The sequence below is a fragment of the Lepus europaeus genome, chromosome 7 (genome assembly GCF_033115175.1).
Source record: "Lepus europaeus isolate LE1 chromosome 7, mLepTim1.pri, whole genome shotgun sequence".
In the NCBI taxonomy this organism is placed as follows: domain Eukaryota; kingdom Metazoa; phylum Chordata; class Mammalia; order Lagomorpha; family Leporidae; genus Lepus; species Lepus europaeus.
This window is the reverse complement of record NC_084833.1, coordinates 15554534-15577915: the sequence shown is the minus strand read 5'-3', so window position 1 is coordinate 15577915 and position 23382 is coordinate 15554534. Positions and strand designations below refer to the sequence as shown.

At 37.5% G+C, this 23382-nt stretch overlaps 1 protein-coding gene across 1 annotated transcript; it reads left to right on the top strand.

Annotated features, from left to right (window-relative positions):
• The first annotated feature begins 7686 nt into the window (after positions 1 to 7686).
• On the top strand, positions 7687 to 8634 carry LOC133764272 (olfactory receptor 8H1-like). The gene has a single exon (XM_062197943.1). The coding sequence runs from the start codon at positions 7687 to 7689 to the stop codon at positions 8632 to 8634; it is 948 nt and encodes a 315-aa protein (XP_062053927.1).
• The last annotated feature ends 14748 nt before the right edge of the window (positions 8635 to 23382 follow it).

The window sequence follows — 23382 nt, the reverse complement described above, 5'->3', positions numbered from 1 at the left end:
CAAATCAAGGCAGGTTATAATTTAAAAAAAAAATCTGGGGTTTGAGAGTTCCAACAATTAGAAAAATTAATAGTAAACTTCAAAGACATGACAGTCAATGAATGAGAACTAAGAGCCTTGAAATTATTATTTTATTTCACTGCACTAGGAGTACTTCTTAGCACATAAACTATTCTTACTTAGACATGTGCAAGAAGGAAAGAGGCATTGAACATCCATTGTGACCATGCCATAGCACTGAACCATGTTTCAAGATTTTTGAATTTACAGTTAGCATGGTTTTGCATTCTGTTTTTTCAGCTGTTGGCAAATCGAGAATAGCAAATTAGAATGTTGACAAGTCATAACCTAAAACTTTACTAACATCTAGAAATGACAATGAGTTAACCGAGAGCAAAGAAAAGAGCACAAAATAAACAAAAATTATCAAACATTAGCTACAAGTGAGTATAATAAAGGACTGAAGTCATTTCCAAGCAGACACTAATGGGGACAACAGACATCACGTAGCATATGCAGAGATCTCCTAGTAATGGGGAGTCTCTTTGTCATAACACTTAATTTTTTATCATTAATATTTTAGACATATTGATTGCAGAATATCCTAGAATTGTTTTGGTTACAATTACCATTTTTCTACTATACAATGTTGTAAAAGCATTGTACAATCAGAAATTGTCATTGAAATTTTGAATTTTGATCTTTTCCTATGCTATGATATGTGATATATGTGTATCTATATTTATTTTTGTATATGGATACATGGATCACTAATGGTGGTATTATACCTGGAAGAACATGAAGATACATATTTGTGTGTGTGTGTGTGAGTGTGCATTCTCACATCTCTAAGACACACAAAATTACTTATAGGCTTATATTGTTATAGAGAGAAACTGTGTGTATGTGTGTGAGAACTTTTGCCTTCAAAAAGACTTTAACATAAACTTGGTTTAATGAACACTCAGGGATTGTTACAAATTGACTATTGGAAAAGATGCATTGTGTCATACCGTCCTTATTGTGTATGAATTATTGAGTTAGTGTATCATGTTTAAAAGATGTTTTGAAAGAAACTAAAGGTTAATTTGGGGATGGCATTTGGCACAGAAGTTAAAACACTGTTTGGAATATCCTCAGTCCATATCAGAGTGCCTAGTTTCTAATCCCTGCTCTGCTTTGGTCCAGTTCCCTTCTAATGTGCACCCTGGGAGGCAGCAGGTGTGGGTGAAGTATTTGAGTCTCTACCACACACAGGGCAGACTTGGATGGAGTTCCAGGCTCTTGGTATTGGCTCAGGTCAGCCCTGAATGTTGTGGCCTTCATAGGAATAAGCTAGTGGTTGAAAGGTCTCTCAGTCTCTGTTCCCTTTCCTTCAAATAAACAAAAGGTAAAGAAATAAACAGATTTTAAAAGCCATCTTCTAAAAAGGGTTTTTTATTGAAAACGTCTACAATAATATTTCTTTCAAATAAGACTTTAATCACTGTGAGAGGAGTTGGTTTATTATTGTTTGTTCTTGTAACATCTAACAAATGCATCAATATAAAATGCTAACTAAATATATTTAGTAAGTTCAAGAACTTCGTATTGTTCACATTTTTATATGCTTATGGCGTTTGGACAGTCATGTACATATTGACTTTCAAAGTAATTTGTTATTTATCAATTAAATGTGTTGTAGTAATTAACATATATTTGAAAATACATGTAATCAATGTGAAACAATGATTAAGAGTTAAGATCAGCCAGGAAAGTGTACTTTACTCCTAGGTTATTCAATTTTGGTTAAAGAGTGAGTTATTAATGAAAAAGGGATACATCATAAAAGATGCAGGGAAATTTTTGAAAGAAAATTCCATTTACCAAAGCCTTTCAAAATATTTTGGGACATTTTACCACACAGAAAATGAAGTCAAGAAAAGTATTTAGCAGATTGACATATATTGATTATGGTATCTTTGATTCAAGCATTATTTCTCCAAAGAAGTTTTCTTAATGAAACCTCTCATAGAGAGAACTCATCTTCTATCTTGGACTGTGTGAAGGGATTTGTGTATATTCACATATGTGTATATTTGTTTATTTTCTTCTCTGATCATGTAACCAAGGTTTGACTCCTACAAACTTAATTTTACAATGTAACTTCTTATATTTGAAACTAAGGAAATGATAATTTACTAATTAATTTATGAAATATACCACTATATTATACAGAGTATTATGGTCTACCTCATCACTCCTTTTTATTAAGCCCACATGAGGTTTTAGATTGTTCTATTAATGACAGTATTAGTTGAGATTAATTACTGTGAGGATTGTTGTCATCAACATTGAGAAGTATGAAACTATTTTCATTTCTTCCTCTTTTTCTAAAATTACTTTGATTCATGCATTCTTAATATAATGTTCATTTTTTATGAATGTGTGTAACATCAAAGCTTTCACACCTTATTATATTTATCTTCATCCTAATTCTGTGTATTTGTATTTCCAATTGTACTGAGTTTTTAGTTTAGTAATAATTATTTACATAACATTAATTAAAGTAATTGTTTTTATACTACCCATTCTGACTTGTTAGTCTTTCAATAGTGGCAAAATAAACATTTTTTCTCATTCATTGTAAGAAATTGTAACACAATTTATTTGCTCCAAGTTATCCCTATTGTCCATAGATATGCTGTTTCCCACGCATTCCTCATGTTGACCCCTGTTGTGCCTCCCATCACTCTCTGCAGGTATCTTTCCGCATCATCTGTAAAATCCTGTAATTTTTCACAGTGAGCTTCACTGTTTCTTCAGTCATTTTATCTGTCTCCCTTTAACAGCACTCTTGGTCTCTCCCAATCCAGTAGCTTACTCCCTAGACCTTGGGACTATGTCTCCTGCAGTAACATCCTACAAAAGATTTTCCGGAAATCTTATTTTTTCCTTTCTGATGAGGAAAAAAACACTCAGTTTAAAGAAGCTTAGAGGCATCCAGTTTCAAAATTCTCAGTTTATGTTAAGACTGTTACATGTTGGCCGGCGCCGTTGCTCAATAGGCTAATCCTCCGCCTGTGGCGCCGGCACACCTAGTTCTATCCTGGTCGGGCACCGGATTCGGTCCCGGTTGTTCCTCTTCCAGTCCAGCTCTCTGCTGTGGCAACGGGAGTGCAGTGGAGGATGGCTCAAGTATTTGGGCCCTGCACCCTCATGGGAGACCAGGAGAAGCACCTGGCTCCTGGCTTCAGATCAGAGCGGTGCGCCAGCAGCAGCGCGCTGGCCGCAGTAGCCATTGGGGGGTGAACCAATGGAAAAGGAAGACCTTTCTCTCTCTCTCTCTCTCTCATTGTCCACTCTGCCTGTCCAAAAAAAAAGAATAAAAGACCTTTCTCTCTCTCTCTCTCTCTCTCATTGTCCACTCTGCCTGTCCAAAAAAAAAAAAAAAAAAAGAGTAAAAGAATGTTAAATGTTTGTGTTCAATTTTAAATGAGATTCAATAATTACATCTGCAATAATAATTATATATTTTCATTTTGTATTCAATTTCACCACATTTAGAATATTCTTGATTTCAGAACTTGTTTTAAAAAAATTGTTTATTTATTATTTATTTCATAGGTGGAGTTACTGAGTGTGAGAGGGAGAGGCAGAAAGGTTTTCCATCCACTGGTTCACTTCCTAAATGGCTGCGATGGCTGGAGCTGGGCCAATCTGAAGGCAGGAGCAAGGAGTTTCTCTTGGGTCTCTCACACAGCTATAGGGGCCTAAGCACTTGGGCCATCTTCCATTTCTTTCCTAGGCCACAGCAGGGAGCTGGATCAAAGAAGAGCAGCCTGGACTAGAACTGGCGCCCATACAGGATGCTGCTGTAGCAGACATAGAATTGACCTAAGAGCCCCACAGCACTGGTACACTAAGAACATTTTGAAAAATCATGGCTGGCGCCACAGCTCACTTGGCTAATCCTCCACCTGCAACGCCAGCACCCCAGATTCTAGTACCGCTTGGGGCGCCGGATTCTGTCCCCATTGCGCCTCTTCCAGTTCAGCTCTCTGCTGTGGCCTGGGAAAGCAGTGGAGGATGGCCCAAGTCCTTGGGCCCTGCACCCACATGGGAGACCAGGAAGAAGCACCTGGCTCCTGGCGGCCATTTGGGGGGTGAACCAATGTAAAAACGAAGACTTTTCTCTCTGTTTCTCTCTCTCATTGTCTAATTCTGCCTGTCAAAAAAAAAAAATCACTTTTCGTAATGTGCTTTATTTAAAAAAAAATTTCAAGAATGCCTGAAGAAACAAACTAGTCAATGAAACTAAAACAAATTTAATTCCATTGAATTTTGATATCTTCTTGTTTCCCTTGTCTATTAAGGTTAAGGGGCTTTTCAAAAATTCCATGAAGGAATGAAAATATTCTGAAATAGTATGAATGGGAAGGCCAATGAAATTTCTTAGAATATACATATTATGAAAAATTTCATAAGTTATAGCATTTTGTATGGAAAAAATTATCTTAATACAGTTTTTTCTACGAGCTCTTCGAAGTGACCTCAAAGATGCAATTTATGCAATTTTTACTAAAATAAAATGATAAGATGCATATGATAAAGGAGCTAGTTCTGTAGATCATTGATGTTTGTTTTCAAGACCCTCACTCCAAGAATCAAAGGTTGTCTACTTCCTTTCTGTAAGTGTGACCTGATCACTAAAGAATTCTGAAACATTCTTTTTAAAATGAGAAGACTCCTGAGGCAGCACGGTGGCGCACTAGGTTAATCCTCCGCCTGCCGTGCCAGTATCCAATAAGGGTACTAGGTTCTAGTCCCACCCGCTGCTCTTCCAGTCTAGCTCTCTGCTGTGGCCTGGGAAGGCAGTGGAGGATGGCCCAAGTGCTTGGGTCCCTGCACCCACATGGGAGACCAGGAAGAAGCACCTTGTTCCTGGTTTCGGAATGGCGCAGCTCCAGCCGTGGTGGCCATTTGGGGATTGAACCAACAGAAGGAAGACCTTTCTGTCTCTTTGTCTCACTTTCTGTAACTGTCAAATAAATAAATACGTAAATAAAAATCTTTAAAAAAATGAGAAAGCTCCCCAATTCCCATGTCTGCCTTCTCTCCTTTCATTTTTTTTTTCCGCACAGTGCTTATCAAAACCAATACAGATTCTTTATAATTCTTTGTGACATCAGCAACCTCCAGTAACATCAAAGAATGGCATCCTTTTGTATACACGTGGTCCCTTTTTCAAATGCTCCTGCTGATGGTTACTCTCTGGAGCTTGTCTCCCTCTGTCCTTTCTTGACAAACCCTTCTTCTGTCCTTCCAGTTTTGGCTACATCATGAAATTTTCGTTGACATCTACCTTGACCTCACTATTTTGATGACAAAATGTTTACTACTCTCATGACAGATTTTTTCTTATGCTCTCATTTTTCTTTTCTAAAATGAAAAACTACATTAAATTGTAATGCATCTGCACAAATAGTGCATGCCAAACATAAATGTCACATTGCCAAACCCAAATGGAGAGTCTACACTATTTCAGTGTCTCAACATCTCTATTTATCAGCTGGTGAACACCTAGCTCACTTAAATAGGAGACACCACCTCATATGTAATTCCTAAAATTGTGGGATTTATAAAAGGTTAATATAGCATCTATTATGGTATGTTATGAAATTTTATACATTGGGGCCAACAATATGGCACAGCAGGTGAAGCGGCTCCCTGCTATACTGGCATGCTCCACTTCTGATCCAGCTGTTAATGTGCCTGGGAGAGCAGCAGAAGACAGCCAAAGTGCTTGGGCCCCCGCATCCACATGTGAGACCCAGATGAAGCTGCTGGCTCCTGGCTTCAACCTGACACAGCTCTGGCTGCTGCAGGCATTCAGGAAGTGCAACAATGGATGGAAGAGCTCTCTCGCTCTCTCTGCCCTCGGGCCCTTGCTTGTGCTCTCACTCTCTCTGTCTCTGTCTCTCCCTTTCTTTGTGCAAATCTACCTTTCAAATAAATAAACCTTTAAAACCATGTAGAAATAAAGTGAAAATGACCTACTGAATGTCCACTATAATGATAACTTTGAAAATCTTATTACACCCACAAGTAATCATTATGTGCACAAAATGAAACAATTGGGAGAAATTATAATTTTGTTCATAACATATTAGCAGCAATTTAGAATTTCTTTCATAGTCTTTATATTTTGCTGTTTTCTCATTTTTTTCTGTGTGAACCTATGTGATTTCTATGGCACAATGAAACTCTTAAGTGTAAAAATGTTTAATTACTAAGCGATGTAATTCCGTTCTTGATGCTGTCAGTCATAGAATAGAGATTTCTTTGTAAATAATTTCTCTCTCATCCTACTTGAAAATTGACTGATTTTAACAGTACATATGTGTGCATGTACAACACATCACATTGTACCTCCATAAGTAGGTATAACTCTTAGGTGTCAATTATAAATAAATAAATAAAAACTGCAATTTAAATCATCACAGAAGATGAAGTAATGTGTTGTTCTTCACATGGGGACGTCTAAATGTTCAACACCCAACTTGGCCTCATTTCATCCTTGAACTTTTGCCATTGGGAACACACCAAGCAATCTTCTCTAGAAATTGGTCTCTGAGGATGACCAAGTGTTGCAAGATCATCAATCTCATGCATAAGGAGGCTCCAGATATTATCCAGATGAGAGGCAAGGCATCAGATGCCCTGTTTATAGTCACAGGATCTGCTTGGTATTTTTCTGTCTTTGTGACAGAGCTTCCTGTTAAATTGTCGATTTGACCAGGAGTCACACAAACTTTCTAGATTGTAAATTTGACTTCAGAATTAACCAAATGAATGCACAAAGGTGTGAAATTTACTCTTCTCAAAGAAAACATTATCACATAGCAAAATGTTCTGTTATGTAAATGGATTTCATATTTTATTTGTATGAACTTTTGTTGCTGAAAAATTTCTATACAGATAATATTGGAAGAATTTCCATTTTCACTAGCTTTGGCTCACAGTAAGTATTATTCAAAAAATGGCCATGCTTTGATCAGATGAAATAAAATGAGATCTTGAAGAGAATATCTCGTTTAATCCTTCTGTAAGGATTGCAGGATTTATAGAAACAAACACAAAAAAGATTTGATTGAATTAATGGCTGCATGTAATGTTCATATTTGAAAATACAATTTTTGGAGGAGTTTTTTTTAATGAGTTATGTGAGAAAAACATCATGTATTCTAGAAATTAATACTCAGAAATGGTTTAAAACTTTCATGCATCAAAGTCCTCTAATTGTGAAATTTATTTTAATAAGTATGTTTTCACAAAGAATATGATAAATGGTGCATCAAAAACTTTCTTTAAGTGCCTATTATATATTCATTATTTTTATCAGATTTGATAAAATTAGTTATTAACAGAAATTGAATATTAGTAACAGGCTTTAGAAATCAAGCAATCATGGTATAATTGCAGAGTGGACAATTAGTATCTGTTACTTTAAATAAGTTATTTATGTTCTGCGCAGTTATTTTCTAAAAATGCAGATTTACAATATAAACCTACTCTACTCTCAATTTGAGGAAAGCTAAGCTAATTATGCAAAATGGATTATGTCTTACACATAAGACCTTTTCCTCTTCAAATCATTTCTTCTTTAGATTTTGATTTCTTAACAGCTTAGAACAGTTGGACACAATGAGTAGAAGGAATCACACGAATGTGCCTGACTTCATCCTTATGGGATTGACAGACGCTGCAGAGATCCAGCTGCTCCTCTTTGTGCTGTTTCTGCTGATTTACCTGGTTACTGTGCTGGGGAATGTGGGGATGATATTGATAATCCGCCTGGATCTCCAGCTCCACACCCCCATGTATTTTTTCCTCACTCACCTGTCCTTTCTGGACCTCAATTACTCAACTGTCATCACACCCAAAACCTTAGAGAATTTACTGACTTCCAAAACATATATTTCATTCATGGGCTGCTTTACCCAATTATACTTCTTTGTCTTCCTGGCTGCTGCTGAGTGTTTTCTGCTGTCCTCGATGGCCTATGACCGCTATGTAGCTATCTGCAATCCTCTACAGTATCCACTTATTATGTCCACAAGACTCTGCTGTGCCCTCGTCACTGGGTCCTATATGATTGGCTTCATGGTTTCCTCTATCAATGTGCTTTGCATGAGCAGGCTGCACTATTGTGACTCCAATGTAATCCACCACTTTTTCTGCGATACACTCCCAATCCTAGCCCTGTCCTGCACTGACACATTTGACACTGAAATCATGATATTCATTGTTGCTGGCTCTACCTTAATGGTGTCCCTTATCACAATAGCTGTGTCCTATGTGTCCATTCTCTCTACTATCCTGAAAATTAATTCCACTTCAGGAAAACAAAAAGCCTTCTCTACTTGTGCCTCCCATCTCCTGGGAGTCACCATATTTTACGGCACCATGATTTTCACTTACTTAAAACCAAGTAAGTCCTACTCCTTGGGAAAGGATCAAGTGGCTTCTGTTTTTTACACTATTGTGATCCCCATGCTCAATCCACTCATTTACAGTCTCAGGAACAAAGAAGTGAAAAATGCTTTATTTAGAATCATGAAGAAGGGAGACACCTCCAGGCAATTAAAATAGAGATAATGCTAATCATTGAAACTCATGCTTTCTTTCCAGGTGCATATTTTTCAGGTCTTGCTCTGATAACTGTCAAACCTTTTATTTTTTAATTCTGTAGAAGGGCACTTTACTTGGCCATTCATGATCTTGGACATTTCTAGTAGTAAATTTATAAAATTCCTTATTATATCTGGAAATTAGGAGATGTACGGTTAATTGTGTTCACCAGATTGGTTGCTTTCTGTTGTGATGTTTTGAATTGCTGATTCATTCTGGATATTTACTCTTCATCAGATAGACAGCTTGCAAATATTTTGTTCCTACTGTGTCTAATGTCTCTTCACTCTGTTTATTGTTTCATTTTAAAAAGTGTAGAAACTTCTGAATTTGCTGTGATCCCATTTGTCTGGTTTTGTTTTTTTTTTATTTTTTAAAGGTTTATTTATTTTACTTGAAGTTCAGAGTTACACAGAGAGAGAGGCAGGGAGAGAGAGAGAGAGGTCTTCTATCCAATGGTTCACTCCCCAGTTGGACTCAATGGCCGGAGCTGTGCCGATCCGAAGCCAGGATCCAGGACTTCTTCCATGTCTCCCAAGCGGGTACAGGGACCCAAGGACTTGGGCCATCTTCCACTGCTTTCCCAGGCCACAGCTGAGAGCTGCATTGGAAGAGGACCAGCCAGGACTAGAACCCGGCACCCATATGGGATGCTGGCCTGTCAAGCCAGGGTGTTAACCTGCTGCACCACAGCACAAGACCCTGTTTTTATTTACTTATTTATTTATTTATTTATTTTGTGCATGTGTTTTGGGATATTGTTCAAGAGGTCACCACCAACAAATTTGATAATAATGAACTAATTCAGATTTATTAAGGCTATACATGAATAATCAATATCATATTGAATGGGAAAATCTGAATGCATTTCCTTCTGATCTGGAACAAGGTAAGAATGCACACTTTCTCCACTCTTGTTCAATATTATATTGAAAGCATTGCCTTGAGGCTGGCACTGTGGCACAGAGGGTTAATGCCCTGGCCTGAAGTGCCAGCATCCCATATAGGCACTTGTTCTAGTCTGGCTGCTCCACTTCAAATTCAGCTCTCCGCTATGGCCTAGAAAAGCAGTAGAATATGGCCCAAGTCCTTGGGCCCCTGCACCTGCACGGGATACCCGGAAGAAGCTCCTGGCTCCTGCCTTTGATCGGCACATCTCTGGCCGTTGAGTCCAATTGGGGAGTAAACTATCGGATGAAAGACCTCTCTTTCTCTACTTCTCCTCTCTCCGTATAACTCTCTTTCAAATAAATAAATAAAGCTTTAAAAAGAGAGAAAGTATTACCAAAAGCATTAGGGAAGAGAAAGGAGTAAAGGACATTAAAATTGAAAGAGAAGAAGTAAAATATCCACGTTTGCAGATGAGATGATACTGTACGTGGGAAATCCTAAGCGCTCCACCAAAACGTTATTAGATCTGATAAATCAATTCAGTACAGCTCCATTTTACAGAATAAATACAATATCTTAAGTACACTAATGATGAACTTTCTAAAAGAAACCAGAAAAAAAAAATCCCACTTAAATTAGCCACAAAAATCAAATATTTAGAAATAAATTCAGCAAAATAAGTGAATAATCTTTGCAGTGAAAAATAAAATATTGATAAAGGAACCAAAAGGGACACACAACAAATGGAAAGATATTCTTGCTCAGGGACTGAAAGAATTTATATAATTAAAATTTTATACAACCTAATGCAGTCAACAGATTCAACTCAATCCCTATCAAAATACCAGTGGCATTCCTTAGAGAAAAAAAAATACAACCCTAAAATTAATATGGAATCACAAAGGAACCAGAATAGCCAAAGAGGTACAGAGCAAAAGAAATAAAGATGTAGGCATCCCAATACCTGACTTTCAAGCACACTACAAAGGAATCGTGATGAAGACAGCATGGTGCAGTCATAAACCTGACACTCAGTACAGGGGAACTGGATAGAGAGCACAGAAATTAATCCAATACACACAGCAACTGATTTTTGACATAAGAGCCAAGACCACGCACCAGATATAGGATAATATCTTCAATAAATGGTGCTGGCAAAACTGGATACATACACGTAATAGAATGGAATTTTATCCTGTCTCCATCAAATACAAAAATCAACTCAGGATGGATCATAGATGTCAATTTCTGACCTGAGATTGTGAAGTTGCTGGAAAAAAATATAGAATAGACATTTCAACACATTGCTGTAGTTGATGGCATTACAGATTTATAATAGTCTTTACAATTAGATTCTTAAATGAATTATTTGACATATGTTTCCTAATTTTTTAATAAGCAATAGTAGTAAAGCAAATGTTTGAGGGAGGGATAAAGCAGGGAGGGAAATACAGTTATCTTCTTAGATATGAACTCGTGATATTAATAAACTTTTTAAAGTTAAAAAAAAAGTCAATGAATCCAGATTTTATGACACCCACATCCATAAATATTAATGAGGTAGAATGTATTTTAGATTTCTCCCCTATGTATTCAGGAATTGAAATTTTATTTTGTTAGTCATTTAAAGGTAATTATACAGGGTATTGTTTCATTTCCCAATATTTGGACTTCTGTTTAAATTTTTGGAACATTACTAGATGGACTGTCTTCATTTGAGAAATATGATTGCATACTTTTTAAAAGTTTATGCTGGCCGTCGCCACGCCACACTTGGCTAATCCTCTGCCTGCGGCGCCGGCACACCAGATTCTAGTCCCTGCTAGGGCTCCGGATTCTGTCCCGGTTGCTGCTCTTCCAGTCCAGCTCTCTGCTGTGGCCTGGGAAGGCAGTGGAAGATGGCCCAAGTGCTTGGGCCCTGCACCTGCATGGGAGACCAGGAGTGAGCACCTGCCTCCTGGCTTCGGATTGGTGCAGGTCGCGGGGCCCCAGTGCACAGGCCATAGCAGCCATTTCAGGGGGTGAAACAACGGAAAAGGAAGACCTTTCTCTCTGTCTTGCTCTCTTTCACTGTCTAACTCTGCCTGTCCAAAAAAAAAAAAAAAAAAAGACAAAAAGAAAAAAAAAAGTTTATACTAAGTTTTCTTTGTAAAATTATACTTGACTGCTTCTCCTAAAAGAATTTGATTGGGTTAAATTAAGTGCAATCTCTATTATAAGTTAGTTCAACAATTTTCTCTAATTTGTTCAAGTATTTTATGTGTATAGTTTTCTACTTACTTTAAAATTGTATATAATACACTACAAATATTTATGGTTTATTTTCACTTTGACTGCATATTGTCCCAAATCAATAATTGTAGAGATTCTTATGTGTTTGTGTTTATAATTAGAAATAAGTAATAAATATTTGCTGTTTAAAAAGATATTATCTTGGCTCATTGCTCCTCTTGTAAATACATTATATCATTTCATAAGTTTATAGACTTTTCAATTTTCTAGACATTTTGATAAACTATTGTTTACCTTGCTTTTGGATATGTCTATTTCTGTGATTTAGAAAATGTATCTTGGGCCAGTACTGTGGCATATGTTAAGCCTCCTCCTGCAGCCCTGGAATCCCGTATGGGCACCAGTTCATGTCCCGGCTGCTCCTCTTCTAATCAAGTTCTTTGCTTATGGCTTGGCAAATCAGTGGAAGATGGCCCAAGTGCTTGCTCCTGCAGGGGATACCCAGAAGAAGCTCCTGGCTCCTGGCTTCAGATCAACTCAGCTCTGGTTGCTGTGATCAACTTGGTAGTGAACCAGCACATGGAAGACCTTTCGCTCTATCTTTCTATCTATAACTCCACCTCTCAAGTAAATAAATACAACCTTTAAAAAAAAAAGAAAATGTATCATCACTTTGTGTTAGAAAAGTTGGTGAACAGAATCTATAATTTGTACACAATACTTGCATTGAGAAACTCTTAAATCCTAAAGAAATTAAGACTACACTAAACTATTTATGATATAGAATGAAAAATATCCAAGAATTTTATTAGATAAATAAAATAATATAGACAGCATGATATATTACTTTTATTACTTTTATTTCCTATGTGATTTCCCTACTAAACTTAAAATAATGCTTATCATAATTTACATAATATGTTGTATGAATTAATGTTATGAGTCATGGTACCACAACAAAATGCTATGTAAGACAAACACAATATAAAATAAGACTGCAATGCATCATGCAAAATATGAAGAGTGATTTTTGCTTCCAAATTATTTGAATGCATATTTGTGGTGGAATGTGAAGGCCATGTCAAGATGGCTGCTGGCAAGTGGGCATCAGTTACTCAGGAATGGCTTTGAAACCCACCTGACAACAGAGCCTACCTGGCAACAGGCTGTGATTGGATGGCTTTGGAAACCACATGACAAAGGGAGTCTGCCTGGCAACAGGCTGTTACTGGATAGCTTCGGATACTGCTTGGCAACAGGCTGCGATTGGTTAGGGCATAAACCACCCCTTGACTGGATTGGCTGCCTTGGCTATATAAGCTGCTGTACCAACTGAAATAAATGAGTCTGCAGGCTGCTCGCCTCTGGCCCATTTTCACCCGACTCCCGGGGTCTGTGTGGTGACTCCATGCCTCTTTCCCCACCACGTTCCTCCTCTCAAAACGAATCCACAGCAACAATGTTTTATGCACAGAAACACAGAAACATGGTTATCAATATGAAAGAAGGTAAAGGAAGAAAATCTCTCAGTAAAAGATCACAGGAAGTTCAAACTATATATTAGACATGTCTTTAGAAAGTGACAGGGCTTATCAATAGTCACTTATCAATAGTCACATTGAATGTAAATGACCTCAATTCTCCAGTTAAAAGACACAGACTGGCTGAATGGATTAAAAAACAAAACTCATCTATTTGCTGCTTACAAGAAACACATCTTTCCAATAAAAGTGCATACAGACTGAAAGTGAAAGGTTGGACAAAGATTTTCCATGCCAAAAGAATCCAAAAAAGAGCTGGTGTAGCCATCTTAATATCAGACAAACTAGACGTTAACACAAAAAACTATTAAAAGAGACAAAGAGAGGCACTATATAATGATTAAGGGATCAATTCAACAGGAAGATGTAACTATTACAAACAGATATGCACCTAATTACAGGGCACTGGTCTACTTAAATGATATGTTAATGAACTTAAAGGGAGACTTAGACTCCAATACTATAGTATTGGGGGACTTCAATATTCCACTTTCTGCAATGGACAGATAAACCAAACAAAAATCAACAAGGAAAGAGCAGTTTTAATTGAAAATATAGATCAAATGGATCTAACAGCTATCTATAGAACGTTTCATTCCACAGTTGCAGAATACACATTCTTCTCATCAGCACATGGAACCTTCTCTAGGATTGACCATTTATTAGGCCATAAAGCAAGTCTCAGCAAATTAAAAAGAATTGAAATCATACCATACATCTTCTAAGACCACAAGGGAATGAAGCTGGAAATTAGCAACACAGGAATCCCTAGAGCATATGCAAACACATGGAGACTAAACAACATGCTCCTGAATGAATAATGGGTCAAAGAAGAAATCAAAAGAGAAGTTAAAAACTTTCTGGAAGCAAATGAAAATAACAACACAATATCAAAACTAATGGGATACAGCAAAAGCAGTGTTAACAGTAAAGTTTATAGCAAAAGGTGCCTACATTAAGAAATTGGAAAGGCACCAAATAAATGAGCTATCAATGCATCTCAAGGATCCAGAAAAACTACAGCAAACCAAACCGAAAACTAGTAGGGAAAAAATTAAAATTAGAGAAGAAATCATAGAATTGAATCCAAAAAAATTACAAAAGATCAGCAAAACAAAGAGCTGTTTTTTTGAAAAAATAAACAAAATTGACACACCATTGGCCAAACTAACCAAAAAGAGGAGAGGGAAGACTCAAATCAATAAAGTCAGAGATGAAAAAGGGAATGTAACAACAGTCACCACAGAAATAAAAAGATCCATCAGAAATTACTACAAAGAGCTGTATGCCAACAAACTGGGGAATCTATCAGAAATGGATAGATTCCTGGACACATACAACCTATCAAAATTGAACCATGAAGACATAGAAAACCTAAACAGACCCATAACTGAGTCAGTACATGGAATCAACCTAAATGCCCATCAACAGAAGACTGCAAAAAGAAGTTATGGGATATGTACTCCATAGAATACTATACAGCAGTAAAAAAAAAAAATGAAATCCGGTCATTTGCAACAAAATGGAGGAATCTGGAAGCAGCATGCTGAGTGAAATAAGCCTGTTACAAATGGACAAATATTATATGTTCTCCCTGATCTCTGACAACTAACTGAGCACCTAAAAGGAAACCTGTAGAAGTGAAACTGACACTATGAGAAACAATGACTTGATCAGCCCTTGTCCTGATGTCAAGGAACAGCGTACTATTTATTCTTTTTAGTATTTTCTTGTTCTACTTAACACCATCGGTTGAAACCTTTAATTAGCTGAAAAATGATCCCTGTTAAAAATGAGTGGAATAAGAGAGGGACAAGATGGACAGTTCGGCAAACACTCACTCGGACTTACCCCTAATGGTAGAGCTAGAAACATGCCATGGGATTCCAAATCCGTTGAGTTGGCATGTACCAATGCCAAATTCTAGTTAAAGTGATCTAGTTAAAGTGATCATAAAGATATGATCAAGTGTCAAAAGCATCACACAAACAAGACCAGTGTCTGCTAATACTAACTGATAGAATTAAAAAAGAGAGAATGACCCAATATGGGATGTGGAATACCCAGCAGACTCTTAGAATGACAAGTGCCCTAAACAGCACTCTGGCCTCGGAATCAGCCCTTAGGGCATTCAAATCTGGCTAAAAAGCCCATGAGATTTTTCTCAGGCATAGAAAGCCAAGACACTGCGGCAAAAAATGACCTAAATGAAAAATCTCTGTGAGTGAGATTGCAGCAGAAAGAACCGGCCATCAAAGAAAGAGATACCTTTCTCTGAAGGGAGGAGAGAACTTCCACTTTGATTATGGCCTTGTCCAAATAAGGTTGGAGTTTGTGAACTCAAGAGGCTTCCATAACCTTGGCAACTGATGACAAGAGCCTCGGGTAGTTACTGATGTCATCTTTATTTAGTATATACAACTTAGTAAAAACTAAGATGATATTCTGTATACAAATATAATTTAAAATGAATCTTACTGAAGAATGGGACTGGAGAGGGAGTAGGAGATGGGATGGTTTTCAGGTGGGAGGGTGGTTGTGTGGGGGAAAACCGCTGTAAACCAAAAGTTGTACTTTCAAAATTTATATTTAATAAATAAAAATTTTTAAAAATGTATATTTTAATATGTGATGGAAATCCATCCTTGTTCAATCAAATATTTAGATTTCATACTGGAAATTTTAAACCTAATACACATCACAATCATTCTATCAGCATATTACTGATTCTAAATACAGATGTATTTGTTATGTACTTTAACACATTCCCTGTTACCATCCTGGTCCAAAGAACTATCAATGCAGTTTTAGAATTACTGCTAAGGACTCCTATATTGTACCTAACTTTTCTTCATAACCCATCAGCTTAATCTTAATGTAGGATCCAGAGTTACACTGTTAAACAGGAAATTCTGTTGTAGCACTTTTTTTCACTAACAATACAAGAGCTGCTCACAGATCAAAAATGATGCTATCCTCATTCCTTACAGCTATGAACTTATTATTATATCTTATTATTATTATATCTGTCACACTCAGTTTGTACTATAAGAAACCAACTAAACCCTAATGCTTCCTTATAAACATTAGCCCTGATCTTGCCTAAAATTTTCCATTTTCTCATATTCCTGAAACTTCCATCCTGCAGGTATCTGCATAGTTATTTTCTTAACAATGACCATCCCTCACCTACCTGACCTGAAATTTCACCTGTCCACAATTTCTTTTGTGCTTCCTTTTTTTTCCTACCAGCTGTTCCCGTTTCACATTGTGCATATGTTGATCAGGCTGTTATTTCTTGTCTGTATCTCCCCATGATCTAGCAATCTCAATGACTGCAGGATTTTTCCAGGCACCTAGGACACTGTCTCAATAGATAGATTGAAAGTTTAACTTTACAGAAAATAAAATTTGACCATAAAGAGATTGAATAACTTGTTCGCAACCACTCCACTTATGAAAGAACAAGGTGCCACAGAGAAGGCAGGCTCCAGAGCCCTTTCGTCACCACTCTTTGATGTCACATGTTTTTCTACAGTAGGATACCACTAGCATCTTGGAAGAAGTGTATTGTGTTATATGTATCAATTGAAAATGGATAAATAAAATATTTTAAAAGCATAAACACATCCCATAAGAAGATGAAGTCATCCATTGCTCTTCATGCGGTGGCTTCCAAAGGAACAACAAAGCATTTGCTCAGAAGCTAACATGGCTTCATTTAATCCTTGTATTTTGTCCTTGGAATTGTGCCAAGCTGTCTTCCTTGGAAATTTGTTCTAAGGATCAGCAAGTGTTGCATGATCATGAGTCCCCAGTACAGGAGGTCCCTGAATTACTAACAGGAGAGTCAAGGCTTCCTCTGTGCTGTTTATATACAGAATAGCTCCCTAGCTATTTTTTTCTTGAGACGTAAGTTGATGCTAAATTTTCCAATTTAACACAACTCATAAAAATTATGGGTTTATTTGTTTTACCTCAGAATAAAATAACATTAATTCTTGAAAATATAAAAAATTAGCTATCCCAATGAAAGAACTATCATATGGCATGAATTTTCAAGTCCTTACCTGCTTTTCATGTTTACTCTGTATTAAACATTTGATGTTGACAAATTTCTAGGTGGAGAAAATTAGAAGAACTATTTTGCTCACTGTGGCCCACAGTAAGTATTATTAATAAATTAGTGAGCTTTGATTTACAGTAAATAAATGGAAGACTTAGCCAGAATAATATATGTATCATTTAGTCCTTTAATAAGTAATTTCAGGATTTTTGACCCAAAAATATACAGCTGATGGAATCACAGTGTACAAGCAGTTTTCACATATTAAAATGTAATCCATGGAGCCAGCGCTGCGGCTCAATAGGCTAATCCTCCGCCTGCGGCGCCGGCACACTGGGTTCTAGTCCCGGTCGGGGTGCTGGATTCTGTCCCAGTTGCCCCTCTTCCAGGCCAGCTCTCTGCTGTGGCCTGGGAGTGCAGTGGAGGATGGCCCAAGTCCTTGGGCCCTGCATCCCATGGGAGACCAAGATAAGCACCTGGCTCCTGCCTTCAGATCAGCGCGGTGCGCCAGCTGTGGCGGCCATTGGAGGGTGAACCAATGGCAAAGGAAGACCTCTCTGTCTGTCTCTCTCTCTCACTGTCCACTCTGCCTGTCAAAAAAAATTAAAAAAAAAAATGTAATCCATGGAAAATATCTGATTTTGAAAGGCACATTAGGAAAACATAATATCCTCGAGAAATCAATACTTATATGTCATCCAAAAACTTATTTAATCTCACCAAACTCCCTTTGTTTTTAAAAGTATGTTAATAGGTATAAACATTAATTGAAGCAAAAGTGTTTCAATGGATGCATCTAAACTGTTTTATGTTGTTTAGTACATACGCAAATTTTTATCACATTTGTTGAAATTAGAAGTGTGGCTATATAATATTAATAGGATCTCTGGAAGCAACCTATTTTGGACTTGTAGGGCAACAGTTGGATAGATGTAGCATTAAATAGACTGTTACATGTTCTGTGCTCCAGTTCCCATATAAACATGAGATAATGATAATGTAAGAACTACTACGTTAAAATATTTTTCGGTAAAGTAATTGTGATGATAATAGAAATAATTTCAAACAGTAAAACCAGTTCATTCGAATTATGTAAGATTTGACATTTATTTTATGATATCTAGACATCAATTTATACCTCTCTCTATATAGAACTGGTCAGAATCTCAGACCCTGTTGGCCCCGCACTAAAAAGCCCTTCATGTTGTCTAGTTCCATAGTAACCACTTGTGCCAGTGCCATGGCTCATCATGATTCATCCGCCTGCAGCACTGGCATCCCATATGGGCACCGGGTTCTAGTTCCGGTTGCTCCTCTTCTACCAGCTCTCTGCTGTGGCCTGAGAAGGCAGTGGAGGATGGCCCAAGTGCTTGGGCCCCTGCACCCGCGTGGGAGACCAGGAGGAAGCACCTGGTTCCAGCCGTAGCGGCCATTTGGGGGATGAACCAACAGAGGGAAGACCTTTCTCTCTGTCTCTCTCTGTCTCTCTCTGTCTCTCTCTTTCTCTGTCTACTATATCTGTGAAATAAATTATATATATATATATATATATATATATATATAAAGGTAACCACCGCCATCAGAGGACAGCCTGGAGTCAGTAACATTGCACACAGAGGTGGAAATTTGCCTTTAGAGATCTCCCTATTTTATATTGACCACCTATTCGGGCCAGCCCTCTTCCCAAGCCAGCTAGGTAATGAGAGTCAACAGGGCGTCTCCCCTAAGGAGGTTCACACTTCCCTTATGATGTCTCTTCCAGTGCCCCATGTGAAGAGAGACAGGTCTGGACCTCACATATACCTGCCCAGGCCTTAATGCCCACCTGATTATTATCCAGCCCCTCCTGTCAGTTTCTCTTTGCCTCTCAATGAAACAATTTTCCTCATGCTTTGGATGGTACCTTAGATCTCTAATAAGGACTCTGTCCTTAGTTTGGACCTTGTATATCTAATCTTCTTGTTAGATTCAGTTCTTCAAGATTTAAAACAAAAAATTCTAGATGGCCTTGCACATGAAAACTGGAATGGAGACAGTTTCTGTGAGCTGACATGGCAGCCCCTTCAAGAGGCTGCCTTCTGCTGGAGCCCTGTCTTGACCACAAGTCCCTACCTCAGCCCTACCCAGCTTCACACTGCACCCTAACCCCTGACAGCTCCTGGTTTTCCAGAAGCAGAGGGAGGGAAGGTGGGAGCCCAGGACTAGAATCAGGCCATTCTAACTCCATCTCACAGCTCCTTGCCAGCAGGTACACACCAAGCACAACAGGAGTGTTCTTTCTCTGTGACAACCAGGCATGCACCTGTTTTCCTACTGACTGACAGGAACTTGCACTCTTGCTCTCCTGTTTCCTCCTCTGTCCTCATTTGGGCCATCTTTTCTGCCACAGGCTACGTCTCTAACTTTCCCTTTCATCCTCATAATCATAATACCCATATTTCTACCATTTATAATTGACTTATTCCAAAGGTTCTGGTAGGAACAAATGACTGCTACATCTCAAGCCATCATGCGAGCAGTATAAGACTGTTTGCTTGGCGCTGGCACAGTAGCATAGGGGGTAAAGCCGCTGCCTGCAGTGCAGTGCTCCACTTCCAACTCAGCTCTCTGCTACGGCCTGTGAAAGCAATAGAAGATGGCCCAAGTCTTTGGGCCCCTGCACCCACATAGGAGACCCAGAGGAAGCTCCTGGCTCCTGGCTTTGGATTGGCACAGCTCCAGGCATTGTGGCCAGTTGGAGAGTGAACCAGCAGATGGGGGACTTCTCTCTCTCTCTCTCTCTCTCTCTCTGCCTCTCCTCTCTCTGTGTAACTCTGACTTTCAAAATAATAAATAAATCTTAAAAAAAAAAAAAAAAAGACTGAAGACTGCTTGCTCTCGTTCAATCTATCCTTTCCAGAATACAGATACCTCACCTGCATCAATGCTCTTTATCGACAGGAAGTAGCCAGAAAGAAACCAGCACTCCATCTCCTTATCTATACTCAGAGTCAGGATTGATGGAACAAGGGCATAAACCTCGGCCATTTCCAGTTCTTGTTACCCCTGCCTTCTTTCAAGAGACCAGTTCAGTCTCACACCCTATTGTTCCCATCCCACCTCCTGTCTTGTAAACTGTTGGGGCTAAACTTGAAGAACCTGTATGAGAAGCTCATCTTTCCCTACCGCACCCCCCGCCTCCCCACTCCTAGCCCACTTAAGATATAAAATGGCCCAGCTACTGGGCTCTGGGCCCTCTGCTTATGTTTAGTCTCTATGCACACTGGCAGTTGGTCAACCTCTGAGAGTTTATTTTCTCTGATTACATTCAGTCTGTCTGTGTGTGAGTTTTTATGCTGTCTCCTCTCTATCTGCACTTTTTTCCTTACATTCAGTGCCCTGTGTGAGGAGAAACCAATCTCATCCCTTTTCCTTACACGTATTTGGCATACTATTTAACATGTCTGTTTAGAAACTCATGTGCCATAACGGAGTACCTAGATTACAGTCCCTGATCCATTTCTGATTCCAAAGTCAGGCTAATGCAGACCCATGCTAGGAACTCCAGTGGAGTTAATTTTTAACAGGTAGTTTTTTTTTTTCCTTTTAGGCCCTCATGTAGGTGAAACAAGAGCATCTGTGACAATTTCTTTCCAAAACTGAGAATTTGCCAAATAATTGAAATGCCATACTTGGGAAAGACGGCTGGGGCTTCAGTTGCCTCAGGTCTCTCTTTGCTGTTCTAATGAAACCTAGGGGATTCCATCCTCCAAAGGCCCTACAGCCAAATATAAACCCAGTAATCAGGAAATTAACACAGAAGACCGAAGGCTTCCTCTCATCACCCGGTAGGTGGCTGTGTATGTCTCCTGAGAAAGGACGTATAAGTGCCTGGATTCAGACAACCTCTCAGTACTCTACGTGAATACAGTGAGGAGAAAAATCGTCTGCTTCAGATCCACTCTAAGTATTGACATAACTCAGAAAGAATTAGCGCATGGGCAGAGTCTCTGGTTTTCCTGAAATAATCTGTATTCTCTTTAAGCTTCATATCTTTGACTTAGATAACTTCCAAGAGAAAATGTATTTCAAAAATTCTTTTGGAATATAAAATTAATTATTATAAACTACCGAATTCTGTTAAGTCTGAGGAAAAAGCAGCAATTTCATTGGTCCTTTAGCAAACAGAAATTTTAGACTCAAACATTAAGTTATTAAAACTAATCTTACAGCTAAAGAGAAACACCACTTGAATGATGTTCCAGATGAAAATTATTCTTTATTAAACAAAAATTGAAGGATAAAATATGAAACAAGGAAAGAATCTTGAGTCCATGTGACAAATTTGGTTTGTTTCATAAAACGTTAATCAAGACAAAGTTACTAAACAATATGAAAAGACCAAAAGAAAAATAAAATCTTAAGTCAGTTTGTTCAAAAAGCAAAGAATGAGAAGTATGTGAACAAACTACCTTTTCAGACTCTCTTTATTCCTTTTTTCTTTGAATAGGTAACAAATATTAAGAGTTCTACCTATGATATTCCAGAATGTGTTCACCTATTTTCTTACTTATTCTCTTGTAAAAGGTTCATAGGTGAAACTAATACTTTATTATGAATTCACCTCTTATTCTGATAAAAAAAATCACTAGTCATTCTTTCTAAACTTCTTGCAGTTGAGGCAAAAAGAACATAGTCAAGCCATTGCATAGCACTCTTTACCGTATTGGAATTCTATTAAGCATCTGACTTCACATCACACCAGTAGTGAGGGATAGTCCAGCTCAAGTCTCTAACACTCTTTATTCAGATTATTAATTGTGAAATATCATATTCATTAATGTGCCATGGAAACATAGTTGTGAGATTAATGTGAAAAAGAATTTCCTTTTTGTAAGTTCTCAAATAGTAGCAAACTATCTACTCTTGAAAGTCTTACATTAAATGAATTTACCCATAATGCATTTTTTCAAATATTTCCAAAATATATTAGATTTTACCTCTACTTCCATGTCTTTGAGCTTATATGATAAAGTTGAAAATAAAAAGATAATGGAATGATTTAATGTTTTCTGGATAAAAACCCAGATAAACATGCAACGGATGTACAGGAAGCATACTCATTGTTCCTCATATTGGATTTGAGATTTTGACTGCAGTGGTTAACACATACTGAAGTTTTCCTTATTAAATGACAATGAGAAAATTCAACATTATGAAAACAACTGATGCAAATGAAGTCAAAATCTTTAATAAGAAATATAACAAATCTGAGGATGACATGAAAAATACAATTTGGATCTGAAAAGAACTTCCTATAATAAGCAAGTTTTATAGAATAGTTTTATTGTGATAAAAAATATTTGACTTGTTTTCATTTAATATCCCAGACACCCCTGATTCTCATTTTTTACATAACCTATGTTTTGTTAGGTGACATCATAAAATACTCAATATGTTTACACATAGACATGACCATATAGCATAAATACACACACCTTTATTTATTTTATCATTTAGTGTATGCATCATAAGTATTAATTATCTAAATATCAGAAAAATTTTGCTCAAGGTCTCAAAAATTGCCTGTTAAAAATTGAGAACATTTTTATATTGACTTTGTTCTTTGCTAAAAGCTGTTCTTTCTCAAAAGATGAGATCCCTACTTATCTTTGGTATATGGATATACTTTCATCACTGACTAACTTCCTGAATTCTCTGTGTTTTGAACAAACATTGCTATTATAACTCTGCAAGAGGATTCTAATTCCTCCCCTAGTTCTTTTGTGCTAATTTCAATTGATATCACAGGATGAGAGACCCAGCTGAATTTGTATATTGGGCAAACTTATCATATTTTCATGATTTGCGTTTACCATACATTCTTGTCTCTGATCACTAAAACCACACAATTTTCTAAAGATGTTAAATATGTAAATCACAAATTTAAAACCGTACTCTATACTAATTTTCTACTTGTTCTTTGCAGATTCCACATAA

What these genes read in the sequence shown, in the direction of transcription:
- LOC133764272 (XM_062197943.1), top strand. Translation starts at nt 7,687, where the DNA reads ATGAGTAGAAGGAATCACACGAATGTGCCTGACTTCATCCTTATGGGA.